We start from the raw sequence: 21,835 nt of genomic DNA on the forward strand, positions 1-21,835 counted from the left end.
CAGAGATCCAGCTCACTGCAAACACAGACACTCCCCAAGCTCTTTTTCTCCAAACTGCAGCTCTCTGTAAACACACAGGCACACACAAGCTGCTTTTTAAAACTGCAGCTCTCTGGAAACACCCAGACACACACAAGCTCTTTTTCAAACTGCAAAACTTAACTGCAAAATGGCTGACCTGACCTCAGCTCCACCCACTCTCTGACATCACTGTTTTCTTAAAGGTACATTGCTTAAATATCCATGTCTTAAAGGTACTCTCACATGACAATTTTGATAATATTATGCATTTCTAAATACTCTGTTATTACATACTTTATAATGGACTCTAACATTTTCCCAGTGACAGAAGTTAAGCTAACTGGCCTACAGTTACTTGCTTTTTAATCTCCCTCCTTTTTTGAATAAATGTGTTACATTGCCAGTTTCCAAACCTCTGGGACCTTTCCAGAATGTAAGGATTCTTGGAAGATTACTACCAGTGCATCCACTAACTCTGTAACTACTCCCTTTAATATCCTGGGATGCAACCCATTAGGCCCAGAGGATTGATCAGCCTCTAGCCCCATTAGTTGCCCTAGTACGTTTTCCCCAGTGATAGTTAATGCATTTCTTTCCTCTCTTTCCTCTGCCACTTGGTAATTTTGTATTTTTGGAATGTTATTAGTGCCTTCCACCATGAAGTAAAAAAGGGGCCAGAGGGTGGCACATTGGTTAGCACTGTTGCATCACAGCACCAGGGACCCTGGGTTCAATTCCGACCTCAGATGACTGTCCATGTGGGGTTTGCACATTCTCCCTTGTCTGCGTGATTCCTCCGGGTGCTTTGGTTTCCTCCCACAGTCCAAAGATGTGCAGGTTGGGTGGATTGGCCATGCTAAATTGCCCATGGCAGGGGGGGGGGGGGGGGGGGATTATGGAGATAGGGTGGAGTTTGGTCCTAGGTAGGGTGCTCTTTCAAAAGGGTCAATGCAGACTCGATGAGCTGAATGGTCTCCTTCTGCACTGTAGGGATTCTATGATTCTATGAAGTTCTCTGCCACCTCCTGGTTCCCCATTATTGTTTCCCAAGCTGATTCTCTCAGGGGCTGATGTTCCCTCTGGCCTCTCTCTTCCTTTTGTACATTTAAAGAAGCTCTTGCTGTCTGTTTTTAAATTACTTCCTAGTTTACCCTCATAATTTATCTTCTTGTTTCTTAAGTTTTGGTCATCTTTTGTTGGTTTTTCAAACTTTCCCAATCCTCTAGTTTACCACTAATTTTTGCCACATTATATTTTCTTTCTTTCATTTTAATACTATCCTTCACTTCCTTGGTTAATCATGGTTGATTTATCTCGTGTTAGAATCCTTCTCCCCACTGGAATATTTCCTTGTTGTTAGTCATGAACTATTTTCAGAAATGTCATTGCTGATCTTTCCTGATAAATTCCTTTCCCAGTCCACTGCAGTCAACTTTGCCAACATTCCTTAATAATTGCTCCTATCAAAGTGTGGCAGTTGTTTCTGACCCAGGTTTCTCACTCTCAAATTAAAAGCCAAGTTCTACCATGTTATGGTAACTCTTTCCCAGCAGATCTTTTACTCTGAGATTGTTGATTAAACCTGCCTCATTACACATTACTAGATCCAAAAAACCCTGATCCCTGGTTGGATCCACAACGTATTGTTCTGGGAAACTGTTCCGAATACATTCTGGGAATTCTACCTCATGGCTACCTTTGCTAATTTGATTTTCTCAATCGACACGAAGAATAAAGTCACCCATGATTAAAGTACTGCCTTTTTTTACCTTAGGCTTACTGCCTGAGGCTAAGGTAAATATTGGTCCGTTAGAGGATGAGAAGGGAGATTTAATAATGGGAGATGAGGAAATGGCTGAGGAACTGAACAGGTAATTTGTGTTGGTCTTCTCAGTGGAAGACAAAAATAACATGCCAATGACTGATGGTAAGGAGGCAATGACACGTGAGGACCTTGAGACGATTGTTATCACTAAGGAGGTAGTGATGGGCAAGCTAATAGGGCTAAAGGTAGACAAGTCTCCTGGCCCTGATAGAATGCATCCCAGAGTACTAAAAGAGATGGCTAGGGAAATTGCAAATGCACTTGTCATAATTTACCAAAATTCACTAGACTCTGGGGTGGTCCCGGCAGATTGGAAATTAGCAAACGTGACACCACTATTTAAAAAAGGAGATAGGCAGAAAGTGGGTAATTATAGGCCAGTTAGCTTAACTTCGGTACGAGGGAAGATGCTGGAATCTATCATCAAGGAAGAAATAGCGATGCATCTGGATGGAAATTGTCTCTTTGGGCAGACGCAGCATGGGTTCATAAAGGGCAGATCGTGCTTAACTAATTTAGTGGAATTTTTTGAGGACATTACCAGAGCGGTAGATAACGGGGAGCCAATGGATGTGGTATATCTGGATTTCCAGAAAGCCTTTGACAAGGTGCCACACAAAACGTTGCTGCATAAGATAAAGATGCATGGCATTAAGGGTAAAGTAGTAGCATGAATAGAGGATTGGTTAATTAAGGAAAGCAAAGAGTGGGGATTAATGGGTGTTCCTCTGGTTGGCAATCAGTAGCTAGTGGTGTCCCTCAGGGTTCAGTGTTGAGCCCACAATTGTTCACAATTTACGTAGATGATTTGAAGTTGGGGACCAAGTGCAATGTGTTCAAGTTTGCAGATGACACTAAGATAAGTGGTAAAGCAAAAAGTGCAGAGGATACCGGAAGTCTGCTGAGAGATTTGGATAGGTTAAGTTAATGGGCTAGGATCTGGCAGATGGAATACAATGTTGACAAACGTGAGGTTATCCATTTTGGTAGGAATAATAGCAAAAGGGATTATTATTTAAATGATAAAATATTAAAACATGCTGCTGTGCAGAGGGACCTGGGTGTGCTAGTGCATGAGTCGCAAAAAGTTGGTTTACAGGTGCATCAGGTGATTAAGGCGGCGAATGGAGTTTTGTCCTTCATTGCTAGAGGGATGGAGTTGAAGGCTAGGGATGTTATGCTGCAACTGTATAAGGTGTTAGTGAGGCCACACCTGGAGTAATGTGTTCAGTTTTGGTCTCATTACCTGAGAAAGGAACTACTGGCGCTGGAGGGTGTGCAAGGAGATTCACTAGGTTAATCCCAGAGTTGAGGGGGTTGGATTGCGAGGAGAGGTTGAGTAGATTGGGACTGTACTCGTTGGAATTTAGAAGCATGCGGGGGGGATCTTATAGAAAAATATAAAATTATGAAGGGAATATATAGGATAGATGCAGGCAGGTTGTTTCCACTGGCAGGTGAAAGCTGAATTAGGGGGCATAGCCTCAAAATAAGGGGAAGTAGATTTAGGACTGAGTTTAAGAGGAACTTCTTCAGCCAAAGGGTTGTGAATCTATGGAATTCCTTGCCCAGTGAAGCAGTTGAGGCTCCTTCATTAAATGTTTTTAAGATAAAGATAGATAGTTTTTTGAAGAATTAAGGGTTATGGTATTCGGGCCGGAAAGTGGAGCTGAGTCCACAAAAGATCAGCCATGATCTCATTGAATGGTGGAGCAGGCTTGAGGGGCCAGATGGCCTGCTCCTGCTACTAGTTCTTATGTTCTTACCTACCCTCATTATCTCCTGATTTGTTCTCCATCCTACAGTACAGCTACTGTTAGGGGACATGTAGACTACTCCCACCAGTGTCTTCTTCCCATTGTTATTTCCTACCTCCACCCATATGGATTCTACGTCTTCTGATCCAAGATCAATTCTTGCTATTGTACTTATTCCATCTGGTACTAACAAAGCTACCCCACTCCCCTTTCCTTCTTGCTGTCCTTATCAAAAGTCACATACCTCTGAATATTTAGTTCCCAGTTTTGATCTCCTTGTAACCATGTCTCTGTAATGGCTCCAAGATCATACCCATTTAACCTCAATTTGTATCGTTAATTCATTTATTTTGTGACGAATGCTCCGTGCCTTTAAGTAAACAGCCATTCATCTTACCTTGATATCATTTTTTTCTCTTTTTTTACTATTTGTTACTTTTTTTATGTGTCTGACCATGCCCCACACTGGGTGGATTTACAGGTGAGCAAGGAGAGGGGTCAGTGCCCGCAATGGAGATTGGATGTAGGACTGTTAGTGGATGAGGGGGGTGTGCGGGCAGGTGAGGGAGCCCATCCAGAATTATTTGGTGATAAACGATACGGGGGGAAGTTTCGGCAGCAACGGTGTGGGAAGCATTGAAGGCGGTGGTTAGGAGGGAGCTAATTTCGATACGGGCTTATAGGGAGAAGATGGAATGGGCAGAGACAGATAGGTTGGTTAAGGAGATACTCTAGGTGGATAGAAGGTATTCTGACGCCCCGGAGACAGGGTTGTTGAAGGAGCGGCAGAAGCTGCAGATGGAGTTTGGGCTGTTATCTACACGGAAGGCGATGGGGCAGTTGAGGAAGGTGAGAGGGGCGATATATGAGTGTGGTGAGAAGGCCAGTCGGATGTTAGCACACCAGCTAAGAAAAATGGAGGTGGCCAGGGAGATAGGAAGAGTGAAGGACAGAGGAGGAAACATGGTTCTGGACCCAGCGGGGGTGAATGGGGTGTTTAAGGAGTTTTACAGTCGTTGTATGAGTCAGAGCCCCCAGCTAGGGCAGAGGGGATGAGGCAGTTCTTGGAAAGGTTGAAGTTTCCGAAGGTGGAGGAAGGGTTAGTGGAGGGGCTGGGAGCCCCAATCGGGATTGAGGAAATATTAGAGGGATTGGAGGCCATGCAGTCGGGCAAGGCCCTGGGACCGGACGGCTACCCAGTGGAATGTTACAAGACGTTCTCTGGGATGCTGGGCCCGCTGCTGGTGAGGGTATTAAATGAGGCTAGGGAGCGGGTGTTCTTCCCCCAACAATGTCACAGGCTTCGATTTCATTGATTCTGAAGCAGGAGAAGGACCCAGAGCAATGTGGATCATACAGATCAATCTCCCTATTAAATGTTGATGCCAAATTGCTGGCCAAAATCCTGGCCTCGAGGATAGAGGACTGTGTTCCGGGGGTGATTGGGGAAAACCAGTCAGGATTTGTTAGGCAGTTAACAGCCAATGTTAGAAGGCTCCTGAATGTGATCATGATGCCCTCCTAGGGGAAGGAGCCGGAGGTAGTGGTCGCTATGGACGCGGAGAAGGCCTTCGACCAGGTGAAATGGAAATATCTGTGGGAGGTCCTGGGATGGTTCGGGTTTGGGTAGGGCTTCGTTGACTGGGTTCAGCTGCTGTACCAGGCACCGGTGGCGAGCGTGCGGACGAACTGGTTGAGCTTGGACTATTTTAGATTGCACGGGGGACGAGGCAATGATGTCCCCTCTCCCCACTGTTGTTTGCCTTGGTGATAGAGCCATTGGCGATGGCGCTGAGAGCATCAAAGGACTGCAAGGGGCTAGTCCAGGGTTCTGTGGAGCACAGGGTCTCGCTATATGCAGGCGACCTCCTCCTATATATTTCTGATCCGTTTGGGGGAATGGGGGAGATTATGTGGATTATGCGAATTTGGCCGGTTCTCGGGGTACAAGTTGAATATGAATAAAAGTTTGGTTTGTGTGATCCAAGCGAGGGGGCAGGAGAGGAGACTGGAGGAGTTGCCGTTTAAGGTAGTGGGAGGTAGTTTTCGTTACCTGGGTATCAGGTAGCAAGGAGATGGGAGCAGCTACACAAATCAAATCTGGACCGATCAGTGGAACAAAGGAAGGAGGACTTCCGGAGTGGGACATGCTCCCGTTGTCACTGGCGAGGAGGGTACAGACCATAAAGATGACGGTGCTCCCAAGACTTTTGTTTGTACTTCAGTGTCTCCCTATTTTTATTCCAAAGGCCTTTGTTAAGTGGGTGAACAGGGATTTGTCTGAGTTTGTGTGGACGGGTAAAACCCCGCGAGTAAAGAAAATACTGCGGGGGCGGGGGGGGGGGGGGGGGGGATTGGCACTGCCGAACTTTACAAACTACTACTGGGCGGTAAATATAGCTATTAGGGAGTGGGTAGTTAGGGAGGGGTCGGTGTGGAAGCAGGTGGAGGCAGCATCATGTAGGGGCACAAATGTGGGGGCATTGGTAACTGCACCTCTGCCATTCTCACCGGCCCGCTACTCCACAAGCCCAGTGGTAGTGGAGGCCCTGAGAGTCTGGGGGCAATGGCAGAAGCATATGGGAGTAGAGGGAGCGTCGGTGTGGGCTCCAATCTGTGGTAATCACCGGTTTGGGCTGGGAAGATGGACGGGGGGTTTCGGAAGTGGCAGAGAGCGGGTACTGAGAGGCTGGGGGATCTGTTTATTGATGGGAGCTTTACTCGTCTGGAGGATCTGGAAGCGAAGATTGAATTGCCGGGAGGGAATGGGTTCCGATATCTCCAGGTAAGGGACTTTGTGTGAAGGCAGGTTTTTACCTTTCCACTCCTTCCGCCACAGGGGATACAGGCAAGCTAGTGTCTAGAACGGGGGTGGGGGAGGGGAAGGTATCGGAAATTTACAAAGAACTTATGGAGTGGGAGGAAACCCAGATAGGGGAGACAAAACACAAATGGGAAGATGAGTTTGGAAAGGAATCTGTGGGAGGATGCCCTGAGCAGAGTCAATACGGGCTCATCATGTGCCACGCTCAGCCTGATACATTCAAGGTGGTTCACCGGGCACACATGATGGTGGCCCGGATGAGCAGGTTTTTTTGGGGTAGAGGACAGGCGTGGGCAATGTGCAGGAGGGCCTGCAAATGATGTCCACATGTTTTGGGCATGCCCGAAGCTCAGGGGACTCTGGCAGGGATTAGCTGATGTCATGTCCAGTGTGTTAAAGGTGAGGGTGGCAGAGTCCAGAGGTGGCGATTTTTGGAGTGTCGGAAGACCAGGGAGCGAGAGAGGCTGATGTCTTGGCCTTTGCCTCCTTGGTAGCCCGGAGACGGACCTTACTAGCATGGAGGGACCCGAAGCCCCCCAAAACAGGGGTATGTAGGTTAATGATGTCCACATGTTTTGGGCATGCCCGAAGCTCAGGGGACTCTGGCAGGGATTAGCTGATGTCATGTCCAGTGTGTTAAAGGTGAGGGTGGCAGAGTCCAGAGGTGGCGATTTTTGGAGTGTCGGAAGACCAGGGAGCGAGAGAGGCTGATGTCTTGGCCTTTGCCTCCTTGGTAGCCCGGAGACGGACCTTACTAGCATGGAGGGACCCGAAGCCCCCCAAAACAGGGGTATGTAGGTTAATGACATGGCTGGGAAAATAAAGTTCGCCCTGAGAGGTTCAGCATTAGGATTTGTTCGGATGTGGCAGCCATTTATCAACTTCTTCAGAGAAAATGGAACCGTCAGCAAATTCAATAAAGGAGGGCTGGGGGTTAGAGAGCAAGGGGGGTGGAGGGAGGGAGTTAAGACAGTTACAGCGAGAACTGTGGGAGATGGAGGGGTGTGTTACGCGTTGAACTATGTTTATATCTGTACTTGTGTCTTATTATAAAACCATGAATGCCTTAATAAAATGTTTTTTTTTTTAAATCTAAATCTTCATAATATCCAAGGCTATGCCCCTGCTCCCTGGGTAAGAGAATTTCAAAGAAGGCCGCTGAGATTCGAGGTTCTTCCTCATTACCGCCTTAAATGGGAGACCCCCTTATTTTTAAACTATGCATTCTCGTTCTAGATTTTCCCCATAGGGAAAGCATTCATTTAACGTCTATCCTCTCAAGCTCCTTCAGAATCTAATGTTCCAATATGATTACCACTAATTCCTCAAGTAAGGAGACCAGGGGCTGGATTCTCCATTTCAGGGACTATGTCCCCACGCCGTCGTGAAAACTGTGGTCTTTTACGTCAGAAAAACTGGCGTCAAAAGGCCACAGATTCACAGCCCTGCAAGAGGCTAGCATGCAGCTGTCTTGGAGCTCGCAGCTCCAGCTGCCGATACGGCCTCCCGCACCTCCGGGTCAGAGGACGTGCATGCGCATGGCGGTGACCTCCAGCGGCCGCACCGTGCTCCAATGTGGATTCAGACCATGGACCTGGACAATGGAAATAGTGCCTGTGATCCGCCGCACGTCCGACCTAGACCGCCCGCTCAATAAAGGCCCAGTCCCGTATGAGGCCCCACCATGCCCTCCGATCAGCCTGCCCCCGACTGTGGCGGCCATGGACTGAGTCCGCAGTCGCCTCGCGAGTATTCCGAATGGCAGGACCATGTGTGGTCCACGCCGTCGGGAATTCGACCGGTCAGGGATGGAGAATAGCAGGAAGGGCCTCTGGTAATGGCCTTCGGTGGTGGATATGCGGCGCGCCGTACTCCCCGAGTGCGTTGCTTTTCACGGGGAACGGCGAATCGCTGAACCGGCGCCGCTCCCGATTTCAGCCGTGAAACTGGATTCTCCGCCCAGGCACCGAATCCTATTTCGGCGTCGGGGTGCGGAGAATCCAGCCCCAAAACTGTACTCCGTTCTTGAGAAAATATTCTATTTGCCTTCTGAACAATTTGCTCGACCAGCATGCAATTCTGGTGAAAGATGCTCAGATCCCTTTGTACTGCAGCATTCTCTCTATTTAAATAATACTTCTATTCTTCCTACCAACTTGGATAACCTCAATTTTTCCGCATTGTACTCCATAGAAAGCATCCTATCTGGCTGCATCTGTTATGGGCCAGGGTTTAGAGAACCCCAAAGTGTATCATGGAGTTCACCTGACCCAACCCCAAAGTGTATCATGGAGTTCACCTGACCCACAACTTTTAATAAATTGTGGTATGGGGAGCACACGGCCCACTCTACAGGTGTGGTACAGCAGAAATGGAAAAGTATTTTTTTAAAGCAAAAAATGTTTATTCTATGAACTCAAGTTAACCTTTTTAAAACATAGTGAACTTCTTAGCAACCATCAATTCAAATACAACCCCCAAAGAATACAACACTAAGTAATGCTTACGCTGTCCTTTTAACATCCAGAAGACTTACAAAAACATAACCTTTAACAGAAGCACATCAGGTTAAAGTCACCACTGAGAACATTCGTAATTCTGAATTCACCAAATGATCAAGACATAGTCTTTTCATGGTAGAGAGAACAGCAGTACACCTGCTTTGTCTGGCTTCAGCTCCAACACTGAAAAAGAAAACAAAAAGACACAGACACATCCAAGCTTTTCTCAAAGTGAAACTAAAAAATAGAGCCAGAGCCCAGCTCCACCCACATTCTGACATCACTGCAGTAACATGAGCAGCCAAACATTTCTTAAAGTGACATTCTCATGATACATCACAGCCTGGTATGGCAACTGCTCGGCACAAGATCGCTAGAAACTTCAGAGTGGGGAACACAGACCAGTCCATCACACGAACCTGCCTCACATCCATTGACTCCATCTACACCTCCCGCTGCCTGGGGAAAGGGACATAATCAAAGAGCCCTCTCACCCAGCTTACTCACTCTTCCAACTTCTTTCATCGGGCAGGAGATACAAAAGTCTGAGAACACGCACGAATAGATTTAAAAACAGCTTCTTTCCCACTGTTACCAGACGCCTAACGACCCTCTTATGGACTGACCTGATTAACACTACACCCCTGTATGCTTCACCCAATGCTGGTGTTATCTCGTTACGTTGTGCACCCTGTGTTGCCCTATTAAGTATTTTCTTTTATTACCTTTTCTTTTCATGTACTTAATGATCTGTTGAGCTGCTCGCAGAAAAATACTTTTCACTGTACCTTGATACATGTGACAATAAACAAATCCAATCCAATCCATCTGCTAAATGTTTGACGGCTCACTTAACCGACCTATGACACTTTGCAGATTCTTCACAACTTAATTTCCGACTAATTTTGTATCATCATCACATATGGCGGCAATGCAGTATTCCCTTCAGCATTAACTTCCTCGTTGGATAGAAGCATACTGAGAAAATTCCCATTAAAACACTTCAAAATCTCTTTCCCTTCTTTGTCCTGTATACTATTACTATCCCAAAGTCCCACATTATTACTACTCTAGCCTTTGCACCTCTCGGTAATTTCCCTACAAATTTATTCTTCTATCTATATATTTCCCACTGGTTGATGTCCAATAGTATAAACCCAGTAATTTTTTTAAAATTATAAATTGAGTACCCAATTCATTTCTTCCAATTAAGGGGCAATTTAGCGTGTTCAATCCACCGACCTTGCACATCTTTGGGTTGTGGGGGCGAAACCCACACAAACATGGGGAGTGACTCAGAGCCAGGATCGAACCTGGGACCTCGGCAACGTGGGACTGCAATGCTATCACTGCGCCACCGTGCTGCCCAACCCAGTACAGTAATGCTACCTCTGCTGTTTCTCGCCCAGAACCAAATAGATTCAATCTTGGCCCCTCCGGCATTCTAATATTCTTCTTAATCACTATATATATATTTATTTTAATCTTTATTGTCACAAGTAGGCTTACATTAACACTGCAATGAAGTTACTGTGAAAATTCCCGAGTCGCCACATTCCGGCACCTGTTTAGGTCACAGAGGGAGAATTCAGAATGTCCAATTTACCTAACAGCACATCTTTCGGGACTTGTGGGAGGAGCACCCAGAGGAAACCCACACAGAGACAGGGAGAATGTGCAGACTCCACAGACAGTAACCCAAGCCGGAAATCTGGGACCCTGGAGCTGTGAAGGAACAGTGCTTACCATTGTGAAACTGTGCTGCCCATTATAGCCACCTATTCCCCTTTCTTTCCTTCCCATCTTTCCTGAACATTGGTCTTCTCCTTTTTTGAACGATCTTCTCCTGTAAAACACCTCAAAGTATTTGGTTCTGGAAGGAGCACTGTAGGAGTCAGCCACAGCCCAGTATTACCTGAAGAATGTGTATTGACACAGTCCTACTGAATTGTGTATTTTTGATTGCTTCGATTTTTACTTCTGTTGCTTTGTACTAATTATGGTGCCTTTTCCCTTCGAGTTGCTGACACTTTGGTTCAGGACAAGGCATCAGGAAAGACTAATCTCTGACTAGACAGGAGATTAACAAACGTTGTGTGTCCTTGGCTTTGCAGTGTTCTGGAGTCTGCAATATGAGAAGGGGAGCAAGTTGGTAATTCTTCGAAGCCTCCTGTGGATCGGCTTCACTTTCTTCCATGTGCCAGAGACTTCCCAGCATGGCTACATCTACTTGGGGATGGGCGAGAGGAACATAGACTTTCCATTCATGATATGATACTCCAATCAATCCCAAAACGCAATGAAATGAAAACTCAATGAAACGAATCCAAGTCACCCCTCTCATTTTAATTGATTTATTTCAAATTACACTTGCTGTATTAATTACATAAACATTTCAAGCAATTAATGAAATATCACCATATTTTAATAAATGTTATTCAAAAACCCCTCCGTGTGTTGTAAATGATTTGGTCGTTTATCAAATGTGCAGAAGTATTTTGGGACTTCAATCAGTCAGCCCACACCATTGTCCTTTTCAGTGTTTGAGGTAACAGGGTTTTTTCCCGTAGACAATATTATTCTTCAGTATTGGGTCTCCCACAGGCATGCGAACCTTACACCACTTGAGGCCTTTCTTCCAGATCGGCTTCACTGTGTCAATTGACCATCGAGTGAGGTATCTATGTAAAAAAAAACACAAGTGAGTTTTAACATTTATACTTGCAGAAGTATCATTGTGTTGCTCAGGGTGAGACTGAATACGGTGAAGTGTGATGCTTTTAGAAGTGTGACATTTACAGAGAGTGCACATTACAACCAACAGTTATGGATAAACGCACATTTTATGGTTACGTCAGCAACTTAAGAGTTACCAAGACAACTCAGCAAGTTTACAAACGAGTGGCTGCTGAGCGGTGCAGAGACCAGGTTTGGTTTAGAATCCATGCCGTGTTAGCTCCTCTCAGCCAGGACAGCATTTGGTGGTAAATGACTAAAGCTTATTGCCACTTGTGGCCAAAACTAACAGATGAATAACCAGTGTTCCATTGAGGTGCTTGTGTGTGGGGCCGCCTGCCACCTCTGGGACTGGAAAACAGTGAGGAACAATGACATGGAATACAATCATAGAATCCCTACAGTGCAGAAGGAGGCCATTTGGCCCATCTGAAAGAACCTGACCCTCTGAAAGAGCACCCTACCTGAGATCATTCCCCTGTCCTTTCCCCGTAATCCCGAACACAGAACCCGGGCACTAAGAAGCAAATTTAGTGTGACCAATCCACCCAACCTGCACATCTTTGGACTGTGGGAGGGAACCGGAGCACCCGGAGGAAACCCACACACACACGGGGAGAAACTGCAAACTCCGCACAGACAGTCACCCAAGGCTAGAATTGAACCCAGGCCCCCAGCACTGTGATAGCCCCCAGTGCTGTGATAACCCCCAGCAGTGCTAACCAGTGTGGCATCGTGCCGCCCATGACGCAAGGACATAAAAAGTTAATTAAGAATTAAAAGCCAGCCAGCTATGTGGCCAGTTGGGAATGGAGGTACAGTCAGGTCCAACCATGTCCTCAGGTTATGTTCACACACGAGAGTGAGCAAGAACAGAACGCTGATATATGTCCTTCCCCACTAATCAAAGGAAACAAGGCCAAATTTATTGCCGCAATTGCTGCTGCTGACGAGGGCAACCAGGAAGGACAAAGCATGACCATTCCAGGTCAGGTGACCAATTGAGGCAGCAGGAGACAGCTATCCCAAGAATTTTATGGAGTACCAGGCGATATATGTTTGAATGGCTGATAAATCAACAAGTTACGCAGTGTCACCATACACTGCAGTCATTAATGACTGTTTTTCAATATACCTTCCGTATCACAGTGAAATGAGTCATTAATAACTGCTGTGAAAATAACTTCCTTTTTTAACAAGTGGGTAACCTTTAGGATTCATTAATGCGGCTTATGAAAGATTTTAAGTGTCAAGAATAACAAGACAGCAGCTGGTTAATTCCCCGAGTCTGCAATAAAGTGTTTTTAATACACTTAGCCAATGCTTGACGTAACTAGTCTAATACTGCAAAGAGAGGGGAACAATATATCACATGTCAATAATAACTGCTGCAATTTACTTAAAAACACAAAAATATCTCTGTCTACAATGTTAATGATGTTCTTCATGTTAAGACATGTTCCTCTTGCAACCAGCTGCTGTCTGCTTGAATAAATGAGACTGAAATTATCTAAACTCAGCTGATAGCACTCCTGCCCGAGTCAAACCCTACTCCAGGTTAACAACCTCTCTCTAAATGTCAGAAAGACAAGGAACACTGATCATCGACTTCAGGAAGCGCGGCACGACACCCCGTCCACCGCCATCTACATCAATGGCTCCGAAGTGGAGATCAACCCCCCCCCCCCACCGTCTACGTCAATGGCTCCGAAGTGGAGATGGTCGATAGCTTCAAGTTCCTGGGGGTCACCATCACCAACAGTCTGACTTGGTCAACTCACATTGATGCAACAGTCAAGAAAGCCCAACAACGTCTCTACTTCCCAAGGAAGCTAAAGCAATTCGGCATGTCTGCATCGACTCTCACAAACGTCTACAGATGTGCCATAGAGAGCATCCTAACCGGCTGCATCACAGCCTGGTATGGCAACTGCTCGGCCCAAGATTGCAAGAAAATGCAGAGTGTGGTGAACTTAGCCCAACGCATCACACAAGCTTGCCACCCTCCCATTGATTCTGTATACACCTGCTGCCTCAGAAAGGCAGACAGCATTGTCAGAGACCCCTCCCACCCAGGCTTTCCCTCTGGCAGAAGATACAGAAGTCTGAAGACCCGCACATCCAGACATAGGAACTCCCCACAGCTACTAGACTCAACGACTCGCCCTCGGACTGATCTCTTCCCTATAAGAACACTATTCACGATGCTCTATGTTGCTCTTGCTCATGTATTTGTTTTGTTTGGCCCTTGTTCTGCATTGTAACCAATCACGATTTGTTGATGTACCATTTGTCAATGTACTCTGTCGATTATTCTTTTTGTCTGCTATGTACGTACTGTGTATGTTCCCTTGGCCGCAGAAAAATACTTTTCACTTACTTCGGTACATGTGACAATAAATCAATCAATCAATCCAGTGGAAGACCCAACCACACCCACTTCAAATCATAAAATTCAAGCCATATTATAGAGGCCGAAACGTCTGCCTCTCCTCCCTAAAACCTGCCTCTCACTGGTCCGAAAACAGGCTTGTGTAAAGCACCATGAGATGTCTCATTCTGTTTAAAGACTCTATGAAAATGCAAGCAGTTGCTGCCTTCTACCCTACACCACATGGACTGCAGCAGTCCGAGAAGGTTACTCACTCGCACCTTCTCATGGGCAAGTGGGAATGGGGGAATAAAATTGCTGGCCGAGCCAACAACGCTCGGTGTCCCATGAAAGAATTTTGTAAAATCCATTGGCAGTGTTTGATTTGGTTATTTATCCAATTGGTGTGCGTGGAATCTTGCCTTGCAAGTACGGCCCACACAACAAGTCAACATGCTGGAAATATCGCTGCAGTTCAAGACATCGACTGGTGTGTTAATCGCCGTGTGAAGGCAAGTCTTTATTTTTAAAAGTCGCGAACAGTTAGGTCATGTGCCTGGGCAGGATTTCATCGACATAAGCGGTCAGATCTGTAACATGAACACCAAGAGTGCTTTTGTACAGTTCTGGTCTTGTTGGGACTCTGTAAACTGGGTCTTAATGCCTCACCAAATCAATCCTCCTCTGTTACCCTGGGGGCAGACTCCTAGACTTTGTGGTATAAACGTCTGCTAACAGGATAAAGAAACAGGATTTAGTTGTGCAAATGCCCAGAGCTGGAATGCACAGTCTCTAATATCCATAATTAAAGCATCCCCAGACTACCTCATGAAATCTCAAAAACCTATATCGCTTTCTGCGTATCTGACCCTGGGTCTTTGGGCCCTTGGCCTGTTAAATGTTTCTGATTCCAATTATTAATCTCACAAAATAGGCCCAATAACACGGGACAAGACTTCAATGAGCTGACTCCATATTGAGGAAGGAGTCTGCGTCATTGCTAACCAGGATGTCATTTAATTGCATCCTTTCTCACGCACAAAGCACCAGTCACTGCAAATTTAATAAATTGGGTTCAATGGCTGATGGAAGAACATCTGCATTTGTGGATGAAAAAAGAAACATTCTCAGCAGACTTAAATGGCATCCCTGACAATGAATACTAATTCCCCCTAATGTTGTATGATTCAAATTGATCTCTCCAAGCATGACCCAAAGCTGGAAGTGAGCAGCCTGTAATTGCATCAGCGAGGTATTTTTCATGTGAACACTTCAACATCTTCATTCGTGCTTTGCTAAATTCCTAGTCCGTCTAACCCTTCCCCACATTGTAGGCTCAGTCTAAATCTATACAAATTCCTCCAGATCCTGCTAAGTTATATTAGAACCCCAGAATGATACAGGCCAGAAGGCCATTCGGCCTATCCTGTCTGTGCCAGCTCTTTGAAGGAGTTGTCTAATTAATCCAACATCCCAGCACTTTTCTGATGGTCCGCAAATTCTGCCTTTTCAAGCATTTGTCCAATTCCCTTTTGGAAATGATTTGATCTGCTTCCACCACCCTTTCTGCAGCGAGTGGATTTCAAGTCTGAACAATTCGCTGGGTCAAACTATTTCTCATTTCCTCCCTGGGTTTTCATTGACTACAATCTTCAACCCTTGTCCTCAGGTGACCATCTTTACTATCACTGGAAGCAGACTTACTCCATCAAAACCACTCATAAATCCAAATACCTGTACCTCCAACCTTACTCAGGAGAAGAAAAACAGCCTTTCCAGTCTCTTTATATAACTAATGTCCCTCATCCCTGGCACCATTCCAATTAATTCTCTGCATCCCCTTCAAGGTCTGGGCAATTCTTCCCAAAGTGTGCAGCCTAATTCATAAAGGCCAGGTATAACTTTTATTTTCTGCCTGTTTTAAAAAACCAAGACTCTGATACTTTTTTCGACAGCCTCCTCAACGTGTTTTAGAAAGACGGAGGTTGAGGGGTGACCTGATAAAGGTTGACAAGGTTATGACGAGCATGGATAGAGTGGATGGGGAGGCACTCTTTCCCAGGGTGGAGGGGTCAGTCACCAGGGGGCATAGGTTTAAGGTCCATGGCGAGGTTTAGAGGAGATGTGCGAGGCAGGCTTTTTGCACAGAGGATGGGGAGTGGAACGCGTTGCCAGGGAGGTTGTGGAAGCAGATACATTAACCACGTTCAAAGGGCACCTTGACAAACACAGGGATAGGATGGATATAGAGGGATACGGCAAAAAGTGCTGAAAGTTTTGGCAAAGGTTGTTATCATGACTAGTACAGGCTTGGAGGGCCGAAGGGCCTGTTCGTTCCTGCACTGTATTGTTCTTTGTTTTGTTCTTTGTGCCCTGTCGCCTCCAAAGAAACCACAGAAGGAAATCCTAGACATATACAGTGTGGAAGGAGGCCATTGTATCTGCAGCAATCGACAAGTAACCATCCAACCCAACCCCACTTTCAAGCTCTTAGTCTGTGGCCTTGTAGATTCAGGCATTGCAATGCATGTCCAAGTACTTCTGGAATGTTACAAGGTTTCAAACTCTTTCAGGCACCCCACCACCAAAAAAATCCTTCTTAAATTCCCTCTAAACAACCTCTCACCCTACATCTGCATCCACTGGTCGAGGACTCCTTAACTAAGGGGAATAGGGTCCTCCTATCCACTTTATCTTCCGTACCTCATAATTGTGCACATTTCAGGTCTCGCTTCAGACTCCTCGGTTCGAAAGAAAACAACCCTGGCCTCTCCAATTCCTCACAACTAAAATTCTCCAGTCTGTGCAACATCTCCGTAAATCTTAAATATAAAACGGAAAGTGCTGGAACAAATCAGGTCTGGCAGCATGTGTGAAGAGAGAAACATTTAGAGACCAATATGCTTCTTCTTCAGGACTCCGAAACATTAACTTTGTTTTCCTCTCCACAGGTGCTGTCAGTCAGACCTACTGAGTTTCCCCCCGGCATTTTCTGTTTTTATAAATAACAAAATGTATTGATGGGCTCTGCAGTTTGATTTTTAGACACCTGAAAATAGTTTGTGGAATGAGCACCTGGATGAGCACTTGGCTCATAACATTCAAGGCTATGGACCAAGTGCTGGCAAATGGAATTAGGTTTGTAGTTATGGGTAGCACATTAGCACAATGGTTAGCACAGATGCTCCACAGCACCGGGGTCCCAGGTTCGATTCCCGGCTTGGGTCACTGTCTGTGCGGAGTCTGCACGTTCTCCCTGTGTCTGCGTGGGTTTCCTCCCACAAGTCTCGAAGGATGTGCTGTTAGGTCATTTGGACATTCTGAATTTGCCCTCTGTGTACCCGAACAGGTGCCGGAATGTGGTGACTAGGGGCTTTTCACAATAACTTCATTGCAGCGTTAATGTAAGCCTACTTGTGACAATAAAGATTATTATTATAAAAGTGATGCCTGCAATGGGTATTTCATAAGAATTTACAGTGCAGAAGGAGGCCATTCGGCCCATCGAATCTGCACCGGCTCTTGGAAAGAGCACCCTACCCAAGGTCCACACCGCCACCCTATCCCCATAACCCCACCCAACACTAAGGGCAATTTTGGACGCTAAGGGCATTTATCATGGCCAATCCACCTAACCTGCACATCTTTGGACTGTGGGAGGAAACCGGAGCACCCGGAGGAAACCCACGCACACACAGGGAGGATGTGCAGACTCCACACAGACAGTGACCCAAGCCGGAATCGAACCTGGGACCCTGGAGCTGTGAAGCAATTGTGCTATCCACAATGCTACCGTGCTGCCCTTGTTTCCAGAAATTCAATAGTTACTTAGATATTTACTTTGATATATTGTGGTCTGCACATTGCGCAGTACTCTGCCAGGTGCGCTTGCCCCCTCGGTGAGGTAGCCAGCCTCGCTGGGCTGTGTGGCAACCACATTCCACTGAGCCCTGTCAAGCCTCTACAGATCCCAGTTTGAGAACCGTTCCTTTACTTCATCTCAGTGAGGGTGGGAGTGGACAGTGTCATGAGAATGTCGCTTTAAGAAATGTTTGGCTGCTCATATTACTGCAGTGATGTCAGAGTGTGGGTGGAGCTGGGCTGTCCTATCAGCTTTTTACTTTTGTTTTTGAGCAGGCTGCAGGGTGTGTTTTAGTTTCATTTTCAGATCTGGATAGCTGCAGTCACAGCCAGAAGGTGTATGAATCTCTCTGCAATCTAAAGACTGTAAATCGATCCAGGTGACTTAAACCTAAGAACAGTAATGACTTTAACCTAACGTGCTTCTGTTGAAAGGCGTTTCTTCTGTCTTCTGGATGTTGTTTGGGAAGTTATTAAGCATTACTTAATGTTGTATTCTTTGGGGGTTGTATTTGAATTAATGGTTGCTAAGATGTTCACTGTATGTTTTAAAAAGGTTAACTTGAGTGCATAGAATAAACATTGTTTTGCTTGAAAAAATACTTTTCCATTTCTGCTGTACCATACCTGTAGAGTGGGCCGTGTGCTCCCCATACCACAATCTATTAAAAGTTGTGGGTCAGGTGATCGCCATGATACACTTTGGGGTTCTCTAAACCCTGGCCCATAACAACAGTGAAACTTCACCACTACATTTCAGTTTCAGGACCTGGATTAAACACCTTGCGCAAGCCAATGGGGTGAAAGGCATCCCTCTTTACTGCCAGTGCGACACAAAAGACTGTAAACGACCAGTTCAGTCATGCGACTGGGCCAACAAACACTAACAAGTGGCTGATGTGAGAAAGGGAAGGATCACACTGGGGCAGTAGAATGAGGCTCTTTCAGAGTTGGGGCTAAGCACATTACAGGGACAGAGGAGGTCTCCCCCCCCCCCCCCCCCCCCCAGTTGACTGCGTTACTCAGAACACTTAACGGTGATGGGAAAGTGTTCCATTTATCAGTATCAGCATCCCTTGCAGATTGGCAGGTTATGACAGAGACACACAAACCCACTGTGCAAAGTTACCAGTTTTCTCTTTCCTATTTGTCTTTCCGTCCTACACCAAGCAAGGCAACTGTGTTTGACCTGAAAGTAGCACATGGAGTTGCGGGCACTGAGGGAATAATACGTTAAATGGCTGATAAGGGAGGGTTTGAACTCTTTTTTTTTTTAATGGAACTGATTTGTTATGGTGCTCCAGAGAGAATTAACAGAGACATTCCCCCAGGCCACTGAATGGTCCTTTTCCCCCTTACCAAGAGGCGGAAGCTGCTGAAAGCAGTTTGAGGTTGTACTGAAGGAAGAGAAACTTCATAGAAAAATAAACAACTTTGCATTTTCCTTTTCCCCCGCAACATTATAAAAACTCAACAGCCATTTTCCCAAAATGAGATAATGGTATGTTTAGTCGCAGTATTAAATGTACTGGAAAACACTTTTTCAAATCATTTGCAACCTTTCCACTTCGTTGAATGTTGTTGTTCTTAAACAGATTCTGGCTAGGCTTGGCACTTAAATCCTGTCTAATCCCAAACCTTCTCTCCCCATTCATTTCAAACAGAAAGTTCGAGATTTTCTTCCAAAACAAAAATCATTCTTGAATGACGTGGAAGTCACGAGCAAGGGCGGCATATTTGTTGCCCATTCTCCAATTCAGGGGTTCCCAAGCCATGGGTTGCGACGGTATGAGCTTCAGCAAACTCGGAGTTAGCACGTGGGGCGGAAACTGAACAGCGCTAAGATCGGTCTCGGGGCCCCTTTCAATGAGCATTATTTTTGCCTGTGGGTGTGGCCAAATCCAGTGAGTTCTGACACCAACATGCCTGCAAAATGGTAGGTGGCTTACTAATTATTGTGCCTGTATCCCAACTGTCTAGACCCCCACTCAGCTCAACAACTCTACCCCCCCCATATCTCCAACCCGCCCCAATCTTCACTCTGGGGTTGCACCATTAGAATGGGGTCACAGCAGAAGCAAGTTTGGGAAGCACTGCGCAAGAGCCCTTGAGAAGATGGTAGTGAGCTGTCTTCTTGATCCACTGTTGCCTGTGTGACAAAGGAACCATTGCTGCCCGTGTGTTATGAAGTGCTCGCACAGTACGAAGATAAGGAGCTCCAAGATTTTGATCTAGTAACAATGAAGCAATGATGATACACGTCCAAGTCCAAGATGGAGTGTGACTTGGAGGGGAACGGGGAGACAGGAGTATTCCCATGCACCTTCTGTCCACGTGTTCTAGGTGGCAGAGGTCATGGGTTTGAGAGGTGTTGCCAGAGACGCCTTTGTTTTCGCCATCTCCCAAAGTCAATGGATTCGGAGGAGGCACCGCCATACTCTGGCTCTTATCCGCATCATTTATGAAAGTCGCCATAGCCCCCGATGAGAAGGCGGGGCCTCTGTGGGTAACCACAGCCGGTACAGGAACTGAACCCATGCTGTTGGCGTCTCCACACATCCAGTCAACTGAGCTAACCGGCCCCCAGGTATCATTTATAATGCAGAGTGCCAACAGGTTATGTGGCTGTGATGGGTATGGCATCAATGGAGTCTGATCCTGCCCTCCACTCCCAATATGCCTATTGCAGTGAGGGGGCATCAGTGGTAATCAGCAATAGGACCTGGTTAATATCTGTCCTCCCTAACCTAGGTGCGTAAAGATTAAACATAAGTGTCCCTATTACTGGCCCATGGGACACCAGTTAGCACAGTGCAGGTTGGACCTGCAATTCCACATTGGCTGCTCGCTTTACTCAATGGGGTTACTGGAAATCAGAGACTTTGGTACCCAGATGTTAAAATCAATCGTGATGTTAGTCATTGGCTCTTTTATATCCTGAACAAGCAGAGCCTCATTTTAGTGTTTTGTTGGACACATTCCTTGGGCCATTCAATGCTCCCCTGGTATTGCACCAAACTGCCAGCCCCAGTTATGGGCAAGTCCTACTGTGGTGTTTTAACTCATCATCTTCTGGCTCAGCAACAACGTGCGTTTATATACCGCCTTTACCAAAGTGAAAACAGCCCAAGGGGCTTCACAGAAGCGATCATCAAACATAAAAAATAACCTGACTGATCAGGTGGCCAGAAAGTGGCAGATGGAATTCAATGCGAGGTAAAATGAGGCAAAGGACCGCACAGTCCTTTAACCAGAGGGGCTGGTTTAGCACAGGGCTAAATCGCTGGCTTTTAAAGCAGACCAAGGCAGGCCAGCAGCACGGTTCAATTCCTGTACCAGCCTCCCCGAACAGGCGCCGGAATGTGGCGACTAGGGGCTTTTCACAGTAACTTCATTTGAAGCCTACTTGTGACAATAAGCGATTTTCATTTTTCAGTAAATGGAGGATACGAGGGGTGTGGTGAAAGTGAGGAACTTTGGAGTGAATGTCACAGATCGCTGTAGGTAGCAGGATAGGTCATTAAGGTAGTTAAGAAGACACATGGAATCCTTTTCGTTATTAGCCGAGGCACAGAATATAAGTGCAGGGAAGTGATGCTGGAACGATAGAAACATTAGTTAGGTCACGATCTGAGTGCTGTGTCCCCTTATTACAGAAAGGATCTAATTGCACGAGAGACTGTTCGGGGGAGATTTACCAGGGTCTTGCCAGGACTGGAAAATTGCAGCTTTGAGGGAAGATTGGATAGGCTGGGGTTGTTCTCCATGCGACAGAGGAGGCCGAAGGGAGATCTGATTGAGATGTACAGAATTGTCAGGGGCCTGGATAGAGTGGGTGGGAAGGGCCTGTTTACTTTAGCAGAGGGGTCAGTGACTGGGGAGCATAGATTTAAAGCGTTTGGTAGCAGGATTAGAGGGGAGGCGAGGAAAGCTTTTTCA

General features: G+C 46.1%; 2 protein-coding genes across 2 annotated transcripts in view; one reads left to right on the forward strand and one right to left on the reverse strand.

Annotated features, from left to right (window-relative positions):
* rsph9 (radial spoke head component 9) overlaps positions 1 to 11,373 on the forward strand; it is a 104,783-nt gene extending 93,410 nt beyond the window's left edge. Inside the window, exon 5 of the mRNA XM_072500201.1 lies at positions 11,043 to 11,373. Within this exon, the coding sequence (XP_072356302.1) occupies positions 11,043 to 11,203 (161 nt within the window). The 3' untranslated portion in view covers positions 11,204 to 11,373. The remainder of the gene's footprint in view (positions 1 to 11,042) is intronic.
* Positions 11,254 to 21,835, reverse strand: part of mrps18a (mitochondrial ribosomal protein S18A) — a 164,508-nt gene continuing 153,926 nt past the window's right edge. Inside the window, exon 6 of the mRNA XM_072500202.1 lies at positions 11,254 to 11,609. Coding sequence (XP_072356303.1) covers positions 11,465 to 11,609 — 145 coding nt within the window. The 3' untranslated portion in view covers positions 11,254 to 11,464. The remainder of the gene's footprint in view (positions 11,610 to 21,835) is intronic.

The sequence above is a fragment of the Scyliorhinus torazame genome, chromosome 4 (genome assembly GCF_047496885.1).
Source record: "Scyliorhinus torazame isolate Kashiwa2021f chromosome 4, sScyTor2.1, whole genome shotgun sequence".
NCBI classification, from domain to species: Eukaryota; Metazoa; Chordata; class Chondrichthyes; order Carcharhiniformes; family Scyliorhinidae; genus Scyliorhinus; species Scyliorhinus torazame.